General features: G+C 40.8%; 1 protein-coding gene across 1 annotated transcript in view; it reads right to left on the reverse strand.

Moving 5' to 3' along the window:
* LOC108578779 (alpha,alpha-trehalose-phosphate synthase [UDP-forming]) overlaps positions 1–12,570 on the reverse strand; it is a 37,406-nt gene extending 24,836 nt beyond the window's left edge. The window contains exons 1-2 of the mRNA XM_017942170.1: positions 10,877–12,570; positions 2,413–2,569 (exon numbers count right to left, since the gene is read on the reverse strand). Of these exons, the coding sequence (XP_017797659.1) occupies positions 2,413–2,569; positions 10,877–10,998 (279 nt within the window). The 5' untranslated portion in view covers positions 10,999–12,570. The remainder of the gene's footprint in view (positions 1–2,412; positions 2,570–10,876) is intronic.
* Between the last annotated feature and the right edge of the window lie 689 nt (positions 12,571–13,259).

The raw sequence follows: 13,259 nt of genomic DNA on the forward strand, positions 1-13,259 counted from the left end.
GGAGGAGAGAACGGCTGGACTATCCGCCGGTCGCCTATGAGAGAGGAGAGTACAGGGAGGGTTCCCGGACGCCTGAGGGAGCTCGGAGAGGATTGCTTAGTACTTCTGGTGGTATGGAGAGAATGGCTGAACTATCCGCCGGTCGCCTCTGAGAGAGGAGAGTACAGGGAGGTTACCCGGACGCCTGAGGAAGCTCGGAGAGGATTGCATAGTACTTCTGTTGGCATGGAGAGAACGGCTGGACTATCCGCCGGTCGCCTACCAGGAGAAGTGCGGGTGGACTCTCCGATCATACGCGTATCACTTGAATATTGTGATAGGAGAGTACGGGGGTCGCTCCTGGAATGGAAAGAACGGCTGGACTATCCGACGGTCGCCTACCAGGAGAAGTGCGGGTGGACTCTCCGATCATACGCGTATCGCTTAAATATTGTGGTAGGAGAGTACGAGAGCTATACCTGGGTCGCTCCTGGAAAAAGCAACAGCTCGAACACTACGTTGACTTGTTCAAAATTATTTTGTACCGAACATTTAACATGTATCGACGAAAAGTAAATAAACTTTTGTGTGTTTTTCCCAGATACCAAAGAATATCCTACCATTCCATATATCCTACTACAAATTTCTAAAAAATCATAGATACTGTTTTAGTGTCCTTCATACACTAGTAAACCCAAGATACTCGTTCTAAATTAACGTTCTTTATTTTTCATTATCGACAATTATAGCAGTATAAAAAGTATTCACATTGCACGAAGATTTTTCATATCTAATATACATAAGTACTTCCTCTTCACAAGGATAGTTATGATTAAGAACGATATTTGAATTTTCCTCCGCGTGATTAAACCGGTAAACGAAACGACGCTCGTCTAGTGACGTAAATGTACTATCACGAACAAGATTACCCATTCTGGTATAGTCACTCACCGTTCGTTAACGGTGCCATCAGCATCATACAGTACAACATATATGCGCAACGATACGTAATACACGTATAGGTGTGTATATACACGTGTACATAAAGATTTGCTCGACATCGTGAAACCGTGCTCGACAAAATAATTACCGTCGAACCCATCCGTTTACGACAACGTTTTCCATAATATTGTGCCCGAGCTCGCGAGCACTCTCGTCGACGAAAATATCTTCCCGCTCACAATGTCGTCGTGCACTATCACAGGTATCGAGAACGCGAAAACAAACAAACGATGTTGTGTCTGTTGGGTATCTTAGCTTCGACTTCGTTTCGACACAGATACATAGGGTGGCTCGTAAATTCTGGACTTAATTTCGAGAATTAATTGAAAACGCTAAAACACGTAGGGGGAGTTCCCCTAGCACCGGACGCTTAAGGTTTTTCTTAAGTAAATCTCTCTACCTGTGCACACGCGACTGACACGCGTAGAAAACTTATTTTTATTCCTTTTGGCTCCTCTAGGAGATACGCAGAATAACGGCTCGGTAGCGTTTCAATTATTGCAGATATAACTAATGTCCGATATTAGGTGCCGTCCGGCGTTAAGGGAACTCCCCCTACTTACTCTAAGACCATTCTCTACGGTGTTAATTGTATTTTACGGTACGAAGTAACTTCGTTTAATTTGACCCTAGTGCGGTCTTTGGGTCTTTTTTGACCCATAGAGCTTAAGTGTACCTGGGTTACGTATCGCGTTGTTCTACTGTGCAGGGCGAAGCACGCGACTGAGTTGAGTCGTATCTCTCGTTTGGTTCAAGATGAAAAAAGAAACGCAACAGGGGTAGGGTTAAGCAGCATAACGAGGTTTATCTCCCTACGACCCCAATTTTTTTCGTAAGTGCACCGAAGCGACGGCAAAATGCACTTACGATTCTTTTCTCCCGCGGCAACTGTATTTTCGTGCGAGTCGATTCTTAAAAACAAGCGAATATTTCACGTGAAATTTTGTGAAAAATAAAAGGCATGCTTTATACTGTAAACTACGGTATAATGGTAATAGCTCGCTATTTCAGTTAGACAAAAGTATGATTCATAAGTAACGTCGCTTTCAATGTGAATGCACCTTAAAAGCCAGCTTTGTATACTGTAACACCTGACGCATAACTTGTTCCCAACAGGCATGCTTGGCTACAAAGGGATATAAGTGCTCGAAATATACAAGAGATCGGAACAAAGTGTTCGATCAATTTTGAAAATAAATTATGCCTCAAAAACGAAGAAATTATACTCATATTTTTAATAAATTACCAACGTTTAAATAACCGAACATTTTTGTAAAGCGGTACGCGTATATTTGAATACGCGCGTAATTCGCGCCAAAAATCAATATCGTAAAACCACGTGACCCTGTTATTTACATTCTACTATCCAGTAATAACGCGTGATTTATTTAACAGAAAAGAAAACATAGATACGTAAAAAAGAAATCTTACCTTTCGGGATAGAAGTCCAGCTGTCGGTGTACGATCGTTAGGATCAGATTCGGGGATCGGTTCGTTCGGGTTTTCCATGTGCATTCCCGGCCATCCGACCCAGACTCCATTTCCACTTATTACCACAGGCGCTACAGCAGTTACAAGACCTCCGGCACTGTAACAAAGAAAAAGGTTCGCGAGCGTTATTACGAAAAAGAGGAAAACAAAAACAGGTGACAGCAGAGGAGAAAAATCCTGTGAAAAACAGAGCACGTACAATGGACATGTCGCATACTTATAACGGAATATCGCGAGGTGCTGGACGGAGGAGCCGAGCACAACCGGATCGTTATTCGCGAGTGTTTCCTTCAATCTGTTTACTTCGCGAACTTCTCGCGACGATCGCTGTCGTCGCTTGTTACCGATGATCGTTATCTGCGCTATTTTGAAATTCGAAATAAAACCACGGTTCAGATTTTTTTTCTTCTGCGAATTCATTGGTAGACATTCTTTTTTCTCAGAGTATGATAGGAAAACGAACAATAGTGTAAATATCGCCGAATAAGCGCAAAAGAAATTAGCATCTTTCTTTTTTAATGTATTATTGCTTTCGATAAGGTTCTGTAATTTCATTCTCTGTTTATGCTAATTTCTCGTAATCGGATTGCAGTAGGTATTTCTAGACTACATAAGGAGATTTACTGTATCTGAGGCAAGCAGATACATACACACATACACGCATAAGTTATCAAACATATACTACGTAGTTTCAAGTAAGCTACCTTGGAATAATTTTAGAAAAATAATATTAACTACGTTTATATTATACAGAATGTTTAAAAATGAAAAGACAATAAAATATATTTACATTGGTGAATTTAGAACGTACATTTTGAGACTATCACCTAATTACTTTACTGATCCACAGTTTCGAATCATACTTCTTCAGATACTTCTTGTACCGACAGTAGGTATATACCGAATATGTTATACCGTATGTAACAAAAGTTCCTGAACTCAAATTGCAAAATCATTCAAAGTACAATGCTTTCCTTTTTACTGCCTTAAACTTACAGAAACATTTGTTACACGCCGTATTACCCGGTTTTCTCTATTCCAACACGTAGATCATAGAATCCTAGCAGCTCCCACCTTTAACCGACCACCTATCGTCCGCGCAATAATAAAAAATGATAACGGCGCAGCTTGTGAAAAAGGAAAAGCACCTCATACGCAAATATAAAAGTTCACCGAGTAGCCGACATTGGCGTATCGACCGATAAGACGGGGATAATATTGAGAGACGTCTTCGATCAGCTCTCGTTGCAACGGCTTGCCGGGGCACAGACGAGCCATATTTACATAATGACAAATACATAGCGATCGTGTCAACCGCACGGGCGCATCATCGTATTTTCTTCTTTTATATAATCGGCTGCACGAGCCGAATGCTTTAATCGTTTTATTGAAATTGAATAATGTGCACAGCATTGAAACGTCATCTCTCTTAATCGTCGTTCGATCAGTTTTGCAATAGAAAACATTCTCGTACTCACGTTCACATAACCGCTTTTCTCAAACGTTCTCCACCCTGTACGTATCGATAATCCTCCCGGTACACCTGTCGACACCTTCTAATACCTCGAACGTAACAGTTTGTTCTATCGAAATGAAGATTAGTACAAAAAAAAAAAAAGAACACCGGTTCCCGCGATTTCCGATCGAACGACGAGTTTTCCGGAGCAACCACGATTCGCGACGCGCCCTTCGACCTTGACCCACATAGCCGCGACCCAGCCGAACCGATGTATCCTCGAGTATGCCCGTGAATGAGTTCCGCGCGTTCATTGGCACACGCCATAATTATAAATTTTGCAATGGAACTTGGCTGCCATTCAGCCCTCTCCCGTTCTAAGAGACTTCGCCAGCCAACATCTGGCTGTTCGTTCGCCGCTCAAGACTAGGTCAAACCGCCGAGCAACTCCACTCACTCACGCCCGGTGTATACCTGTTAACGACGGTCCTGATAAAACGTGCGCAACCCCATTCGTGCACGATTTACTCCCGTGAATCTCCAAGTGTCAATTGGAGAAGAAAAGCATTCTATGCTTTTGTGATTAATTTTGTATAAAAAGATTTTGATACATAAGAAGACCTATGATCTTATTTTATTTAGTAAACCGTGGATATGAAAAATTTATTGAAATAATTGGTTTCTTGAAATTTTCAAAAGTTTCAATTTTAGAAAAGTATTCTTAAGAAAAATATTCTTTGCATTCTGTGATTAATTTTGTACAAAAAAATTTTGATACATACGAAGACTGATTTTACTTTAGTAAAGTGTGGACACGAAAGATTGATTTAAATGACTGGTTTTTCTAAAAATTTTGAAAAGTTTCAATTTTCAGTTTGGAGGTATATTTCAATCGATTTATCGCACCTTTCTGTTTTCGAAGGAAAATGTGGTCGACAGGTTAATGGAAGACATTAAATCGCACTGCAGCAAGTTTCCGAACATTCTACCAAACCATTACCTCTCGAATATTTAATTCAAGAAGGTCGCAGAGAAATAAACGATAAGTGGAAATTCTGTTGACCAGAGGCAATATGGTGGTATCGTTGTCACGACGCGGAAGTGATCGATGCGCGCTATTATTACCATCGGATTACTCGGATGAGATCTATTTCGAGAATGCCACGATTTTAGCACGTACGTGAGTACGTAGGCAACACGTTTCAGCTTGGATCTCGTTATTTGTGCTTTTTAAAAATTACCTCCCACGCTTTTGCTATCTCGTCAGGATCATCGCTCGGGATAAGAAGAAGAGAGTACTCGTTCGACACGAATCTTGACGCTTGTTATTTTTAAGCGAAATTACTCGAACTGCATCCGATGGAATTCACATATTGTTGGAAACTGTTGGATTGGGACAGTGGATTGTTAACCCTAGAGCGGTCTTCGTTTTGACTGTACACTTAAGACTTTTGGGTGAAAAAGGACCTAAAACTTTATGTGTAATAATTTTTGTTTCCAGCGCGACATATGAACCTAGACAATAAACGTTTAAAATAATGTTAAGGAACGTAAACTTGATAACAGCAAAAATTACTAAAAATATAAAAAGGCGGTGGGTCAAAAAAGACCCGAAGACCGCTCTAGGGTTAATATACTAATGTCTTTCTTAACCTTTAAATAAACTGTCTTTATTTAACTAGAGATTTACTGGAGAAAACTTTCGAACTGTGCGAGTCACACGACAAGAATGGAAGAAGGAAGTCAGGTCAGAAAAATATCTGCCCCGACTTTTTCTAAACAAAACATCCTTTTTCCTATCCAGAACTGCAGGCTCTGTCTAGGGTCTCCCTACTGTGTTCATTCATTTTTCACCGTAGCACTTCAAACGTGCTCTCGAGGACGAAATATCCAATAGAAACCGTTAAATTTTTCGATCATTTCAACAAATTGATAGAAAACGATCAAACTGTACTCGTTATGTTTATTCACGATCTCTCAATATATTAAAAATATAAAAAAGTCGATTAATCCAACCCGGAAAATATAACGTTAATAGTAAAACATTTTTCAAGGAGACTCGAATAATACGTAGATCAGCATAGCAAAATCGAAAACTAAATTTGTTATTCACAAACAGCTAGTAACAATTCTATTTTGTCGACTTCTCAAACATTCGCTATAAAAATCGAGCAAAAATGGATTTACGACTTCCTCGTCACTCCTATCACTGACTGAACGCAGTCAAGGATACGCAACAACATGCAAATTACTTTGATCTCCCGCGTCGTAAATTACATTTTCTAACAAAGTCGCTAGTTAAGAGACGGGGGATTTCTTATAGGAGGAAAAGTGTCAAATAAACTTGAACAAATAATGGAAGTTTGTTAAGGACAAACAATCTCTCCTATTCATTTCAACGAACGTGCGCGCGCGTACATACGATTTCGAATGGCAATCAATGCCACCACACGATGTGACGAAGATTCGTGTTTTTCCACCGACTTTTATTATGCCTACGCTCTCACCAAGGAAGTAACGGCGGCGACAATCGTGATAATATATTACACGGCGCACGCGGTCGAACACGCGGAAAGCACGTGGCTACGCGGAGAATACCTTGTGAATGAGCGCGCGAGCGAGCAAGCAAGACCGTTCGCACTTTGGGCTATTACTTTTAACCGGGTATCTGAGATACTAGATGAAAATAACCCGATCGACCCGGGTATCTCACGAGTACTCGAATATGTACATAAAACAGTCGAAATCTCGGTGGCCGCTACCGCTGGTGGTTCCCCGGGCAAACAAATGCGGATCGGTCGCGATAGCGATGCAACGATGCCGACGTGTCAAAGTGCACCTGTACCCTACACAATATTGTTTTGAAACCTCTGCCGAAACAGTCGAGGAATAATAGATATCTACTCTCAGCTGTCTCATCTCATGAGGTACCCGGATAATTTCTGATTACCCGAGTATCTCACGAGTAACCCAGGTACCCGGGTATCTCTTAAGTAACAGCTCTAGTTCACACTATACTTTTTGATCGATGCCACTCAAAATCCCTCCGCCTTATCGTTATCTGAAAATGTTTCTAGCCGTCGAGTACCGGTTGTTACCAATCTCATCGAGGCGTAAGTGCAATTAACAAGTGTCAAAAGACGCCGGGAGATTTCGAGGATCAAGCGTTGCGTGTCGTTATCAGACGAACGTATCGTTGTGAAGAAAGAATAAAGTAGAAAAATAACGAACACCTGCAGATAAGAATATTTAACAAACAGAACGTGATCGCTTTTCGTGAAACGCAATGTACGATTCGGAAAAGTTCCGTGGAATTTTTGCTTTTCGCCCGGCAACGATTAGGCTATCACATACGTGTAACACGTTTTCTTACCTCTTTTCAGAGTCTGATTTTGGCGTATCTAGTTCGAGTAGGTTTACGTTCACGTTGATTTCGTTCAGTTTAACCCTTTGCATTTGTATCGGGTTACATTCGTAGTGGAGATTATTTGCGAAAGTATGATCAAGATGAGTTACATTTGTTATAAACTTGAATTTTGATTTCAGCTAATTTTGATAGTATTGTGTTACAGTACAAAGTCCTTTGTCTTAAACAATTTTTTTAGAGAATTGTCGGTGATAAATTTAAACCTCTAGTAAGTACAGAGAAATAAAATTTGAGAGATACACACTACTGTTCAAAAATTTGGGACCATCTACCAATTTACGTCAATAGATTTGAAATTGACGTTGTGGAGGTCAATAGCAATTTACCTCGTCCCAATTGATTTGAGTAATAAAAAATTCTTAAGGTTGCAAACTTTTTCTGAAAATTTTTGTATAACATTCAACGCAGTGATCCAAAACTTTTGGCCAGTAGTGGCCGTTTGCTACCCCTTATTACAAAGAAGAATACTCGTTTCAAAAACTCTGCCAGAATACATGAATGAACTACGAAAAAAGTTGAATGAACGAACACCCATGAGAGTGGTACAACTTTGAAAAAGTCGTTTTCAAATGTGTATCACAATACTGAATGAACTAGAAAACTCCCTGAACTTAATCTCCCTCGTTCCTTTCATTTCGAAATTATCTTTAGTGTCTCTTTACAGAACACGTTTTTTACTCTTGTATCTTTACAATCTTGCGATTGATTAAACAGGGGAATCAAAGGCGTCACCGAAATATTCCTATTTTTGCACTAGAGAGCGTGTTTTACGAACACGATTAGATTAACTCCGGTTTGAAAATTACAGGCTGGGTGGAGCGAGACCGCTTTTATCTTCGGCGGGGTTTGATTAAATGTTTCAATTACTGGTCACGAACGTGGTGCTATTTTTTGCCCGTGCGGTTAGATTATTTATTTACAAGCGGTATCAACGAACGATACCGTGATTCACGCAAATAAGCAGATAAGATCCACAGCTTACTATGTCACCACAGACCAGATAGTAGCTGTCTTCGCCGGTCGACACGCGCTACGTAAGCACAACAAACAACCAATCTTCGTTAGAAATAGGTTCTAGCCTAGATGTCTCAAATCGTAAATCACAATAGGTTTTACACTGTCACGAATGAATTTTTATTTACAGACGATAAATAGTTGGAAATTTTACTGTATCAGAGATTAAGCTTGTCAAAGATACATATATACGTGATTTCTTGATTTCATTCGATGTCTTTTTTGAGAATCGTATGTAACAATACTTTTCGGTATCGTTCTCGCAACTTCCTGGATTTGTCGTTGAGAATAAGTTGGTAAATATAACTCGATCGTATTGAGAAGTTCGTCTAATCTCCATCGAACGATTTGATACCGAGTGAATGAAAATATCTCTTGTTGATACGTACCCAAGGATGACATTTATAGCGACAACTTCTCAGAAACGATATCTTTGTTCTGTATCCGAGCAGAAATTGACAAAAAGTAGCGTAAGTACGTATGATAGATTAATTTTAAGCAACGTATAGAAATAATATCTGTGAGTAATTCTTGAGAGAAGTGACGTACGAATCGCGCGAATTCACTTTCTTGGCACGATTTTCATTCTCTGTCGTCACGAAGTATGTGTACAAGTGACGCGAAAATTCGTGAAAATCGAATGACTCAGCGGATCGAAAGAATGAATCGACGAGAAGAGGGACAAATGAAAGAAATTTTTGTTCCAAGGAACGCGTGTTCTTAGGGAAAATTTCGTCACTCCCCCCACGATCTATATAGGATCGCAAAAACCTTCTTCTTCTTCTTCTTCTACTTCTTCGACGTAGAACACCACGCGCGATGTGTAATCGAGTACTATTTTTTCACGGACCATAAATAAACCCTGTGAACGCAACATTGACGTGCATTGGCTACTAAGTCACAATTGACGATCATTTTATTTAAGCGATGTCCACGTGCGGTTAAAGGGAAAAAGAGTGTATTGCATAATAGGCGATTAGGGACCGTGGCGGTGGATCGTTTCTATTATAGCTAGTGCAATGAATATCGATATGTCTAAATACGGCGGTGTGTACACCGTGATAGTGTAACATGGATCATGTGAGCTTTTCGAAACGTTGAAAATTAGTCTCCCCGTTTGGAGTCTCTCCTCAAATGTAAATTTTCGAGAAAAAAAATGTATCACAGAAAATATGACAAACTAGAAAAAATAAACTCTATGTTTGTTACAATGACATAATAAAAAATGTAGTATTATATAAATGTTATTTAGATTATTTTTATGGTTCAAATTTAAGTAGAAACTTTTTGTAAGACACGTTTAAGAGAAGATTCACGGTTTAAATGAAATACTCCGATTGCTTTTAACAACATCTAAACAAGGCGATTTATCGAGGAATTCTATCGATTACGTTCAATTACCGCTCTAACAATTCAACTGCGAAAATGTCCGAGGAAAATCTCTGCTACTCGAATGGTAGTGAAGGATTAGAAAATCTACTACACCGTTGCAAAATATTAAACAAGCAATTCTCTAATGGATTCGTCGCGAAAAAGAAGAGAAGAAAGAAACGATAGAATCGTACTTTCTCAGAGGTGTTTCGATATAAACACGAGAAGAATTATTTTCAATGGTATTATTTTCCCATATTAAAAATAAAAAGGAGTAAATGAATAGGAAGTTTGGCGAATGGGGGAACCAGCGACCCCGTACGTTTCCCCTTGCCTTGCATCAATACGTCCTCCGCCGATATTTCTATCGACTTGTTTACGCAACGGAATAAATTACAACGCGCGATCGAATATTCATTCGGTGGAGCACCGTCGACTTCGTTGATCCTGCAAATCTCTCAATGCTACAATTGATTATCGAGAATCTTGCATGCGGATTTCAATGCACGAATACAATCAATCCGTTTATTTACAATTTTTTTCTTCAAAGTTCAACATTATTCTCGAAATTACAAATTAAAATGAAAATTCAAATGCATCGGCAATGGTAATTCTTAACGCGTGAAATTAGATATTCAAATAGTTACCACGTGTACCACGTTTCTACGTGTTAAAATTAAAGGCTGTAATTAATAATTAAAATTCTACCGGTGTTTGTCACCCACTTGGACAATCATCTCCGCTGAACGTTACTGCAAGACAAGAGAGATTGTACGCGCGAAGTGAAACAAGGAAAATTGCCGCCAAGACGTTAAAAGAAAAGAAAAAAATCCAGCCGTTCGAGGATAAGCATAATAACGATGAGGTAATATCACGCTCCGTCCGCGTTCGGGTCGCGTTGCAACGACCGCGAACCGCGTGCACCCACGCGTGCACCGATCGTGCAGCCGCGAAACGCGTTCACGCGTGTACTAACCACGAGGTGATCGAACAGAGACAGAACAAACGACAGGTTGGAAAGTAACGAAGCTTACAGGCGAAGAAAATAGAAAAGAAACGTCGAAGAGAATCTCGAAGTAAAGAATCAACGAAGAGAAAGAGAGAAAAAAAAAAGAGCTCTACTCTGACATACTAACCTGGCCTTTCGTTCCAGCTGACCGGTCAACTCGTTCCTCTTCAGCACGAATGGCAACCTGTTGCTCACAACAATCATGCTCCCGGTGGAGGTGAAGCTACCCGGTTCTGTAGACATTTCCATGTTTTCTCTGACTCAACTGTGTCTAGATGTGTGTCCCGTCGAAAAATAGAAAAGCACCACGAAACGGATAATAACAGCGCGTCGCGCGACTCTTCACACACGACCGTTTCTCTCTCCTCTTTTCTCTTCGACTCCTGGTCGTTATACGCGCAGACCACCGATTCTCTCAACGCCGCGCTGCTCTACTATACCAAGTGTATATATCACGTGCAATCACGTGTGCATGCGAAACCGAAGTCGAAGGAGAACCGCGCCGGTTAGTCGCTCGCTCTCGAGGACTAGAGTAGCCTCTCTACTCGTTACTGAGCACCGCGCGAGAAGACACCTCGTGTCGTTTCTCTGTGCATGTATATATATATATATATAGATATATGTGTGTGTGTGTATCGACGTTCCCTTTTCACAGCTGGGTTTAGCAAGCCTCGAGTGTCTCCGCGTACTCGCGAGCAAAAGGCAACAGTCTCGTTTTGTCTCGTCCGGTCTCGTTTCGTCTCGTTAGTTCTCGTCACCGGACTGCCTCCCTGTACTTTGTTTTTGTCTTGCTTTTTTTTTTTGTTAAGTATTTGCTAATCGTTCGAGCTAACGTTCTTTCCCGTGAAACGTTTTACGAGACGTTACAACTTGACCCGTTCCTCTAATCTGGTCCAGGAGGACAGTTTTGGATACGACAACGGAAATAATACGCAGAGCGTGGATAAGAAGAAAAATATGGAGGGAGAAGGACAAGGAGCGAATGAATTTGCAGAAGGTAAAAGGGAAAGAAATTAACGGGCGGGAGCAGCAAGAGAAAGAGAGAAAAAAGAGAGGTTCCCCTGGCGGATGGGAAGAAAAAGAAGAGAGTAGCTGATTCGTCGGTGTTGAGTGTGCCGCGGTGCGTGGCCGAAGTAGCACTGAAGTAATAACGCTGCGTTCCCCTGAGTTTATTCGAGTTAGTCGTTGCGAAGAATTGGTCCAAAGTGCGCTCTCTCTGCCACCGTATCAATGACGGGGCCGCGACCTTTTGCCCAGCCCAGCAGTTACCCCTCGTCGTGCACACTACTAACCACCGCCATCATCGTCGCCACACTACCCACCACTACTGGACACAGAACCGCCACCCTACCGTCATCATACGTAAACATACACCGCATCCTCCCCCTCATCCTCCTCCATCATCTTCTTTTTCTCCTTTCGTATTTCCCTCTCTTTTCTCGAACTCCCCTTGTTTCCCTCTCTTTTTCTAAGGACGCAGCGTGGTGTCGTCGCGTGTCGTGACAGACGATCAGGGTTATCTTCCGTTATCTCTTAATTCCCGGATAACACGCTAATGGGGCAGCATGTACGATGTACGCGTCGCGACCAGCTGTACACGTTGTACCGGCGTTCAACTGTCAACATGTACGCGACAGATAACCGATTCGTGTGACGCGCGATCGGTACATCACTGTATTATTGACACTCTCTCGTCCTCGTTGTTCACGGAATCATCCGGCGCGGCGCGCGGAACGCAAACAGTCGTATGTACCGGACAGAGTTAACCGATTCCGAGTCGAAACTAGAGACGACGAGCAGTCTGGTCACACAAACAAAGATCTCTATCCTTCGTTTTTGTTTCCACCATAACGGAAAAAGTGGATATCTCGCGTCAATGAAAAATGAAACACCAATGTACCACGCTTGAGAGAGTAGAAACGGTATTTTGGTGACACGATTGTTACATGCATATACTAACACCCGAAAGATTTGTCTGATATACAGGGTATCCCTACTAAGCCGTTGTATTTAACAATGCTTTGCTACTGAACCTTCAAGGGTAAAAGGGAGAAAATAGAGCAATTTTTATCCTTTTTTCTTTTTAATAGAATTAGTAAATGTTGATACTTTCGAGTAGCTCTTTTCGATTCTAGTAATATTTCGAATAAAACATTTTTTTACATCTTTAAAAATTTTACCGTCACTTTCGATCATCCAGGAAATAGTAACTGTAATGACACCTTGTATATTATGGGCGAATAATAATATAGGGAATTTCTTTTGTTTCCTTTTCCCTCGTTCGAATTCCTAATAATCGTTCACATACTTTGTTGTTTGTTTTTGATTGATCAAAGTCGAATAGGGTAATGATTAATAGACAATTACGTAACCAACCGCGAGCGCACACGCAAAAAAGCGTAGAATCTATGGCGAAAAGAATTAAGGATCTTTGACATTCTAACCTTGAAAAAAAAAAAGAAAAAAAATATATATATGTATATTATATACACACCGCGGGTATCTTTCGA

The sequence above is a fragment of the Habropoda laboriosa genome, unplaced genomic scaffold, assembly GCF_001263275.1.
Source record: "Habropoda laboriosa isolate 0110345459 unplaced genomic scaffold, ASM126327v1 scaffold28, whole genome shotgun sequence".
Taxonomy (NCBI): domain Eukaryota; kingdom Metazoa; phylum Arthropoda; class Insecta; order Hymenoptera; family Apidae; genus Habropoda; species Habropoda laboriosa.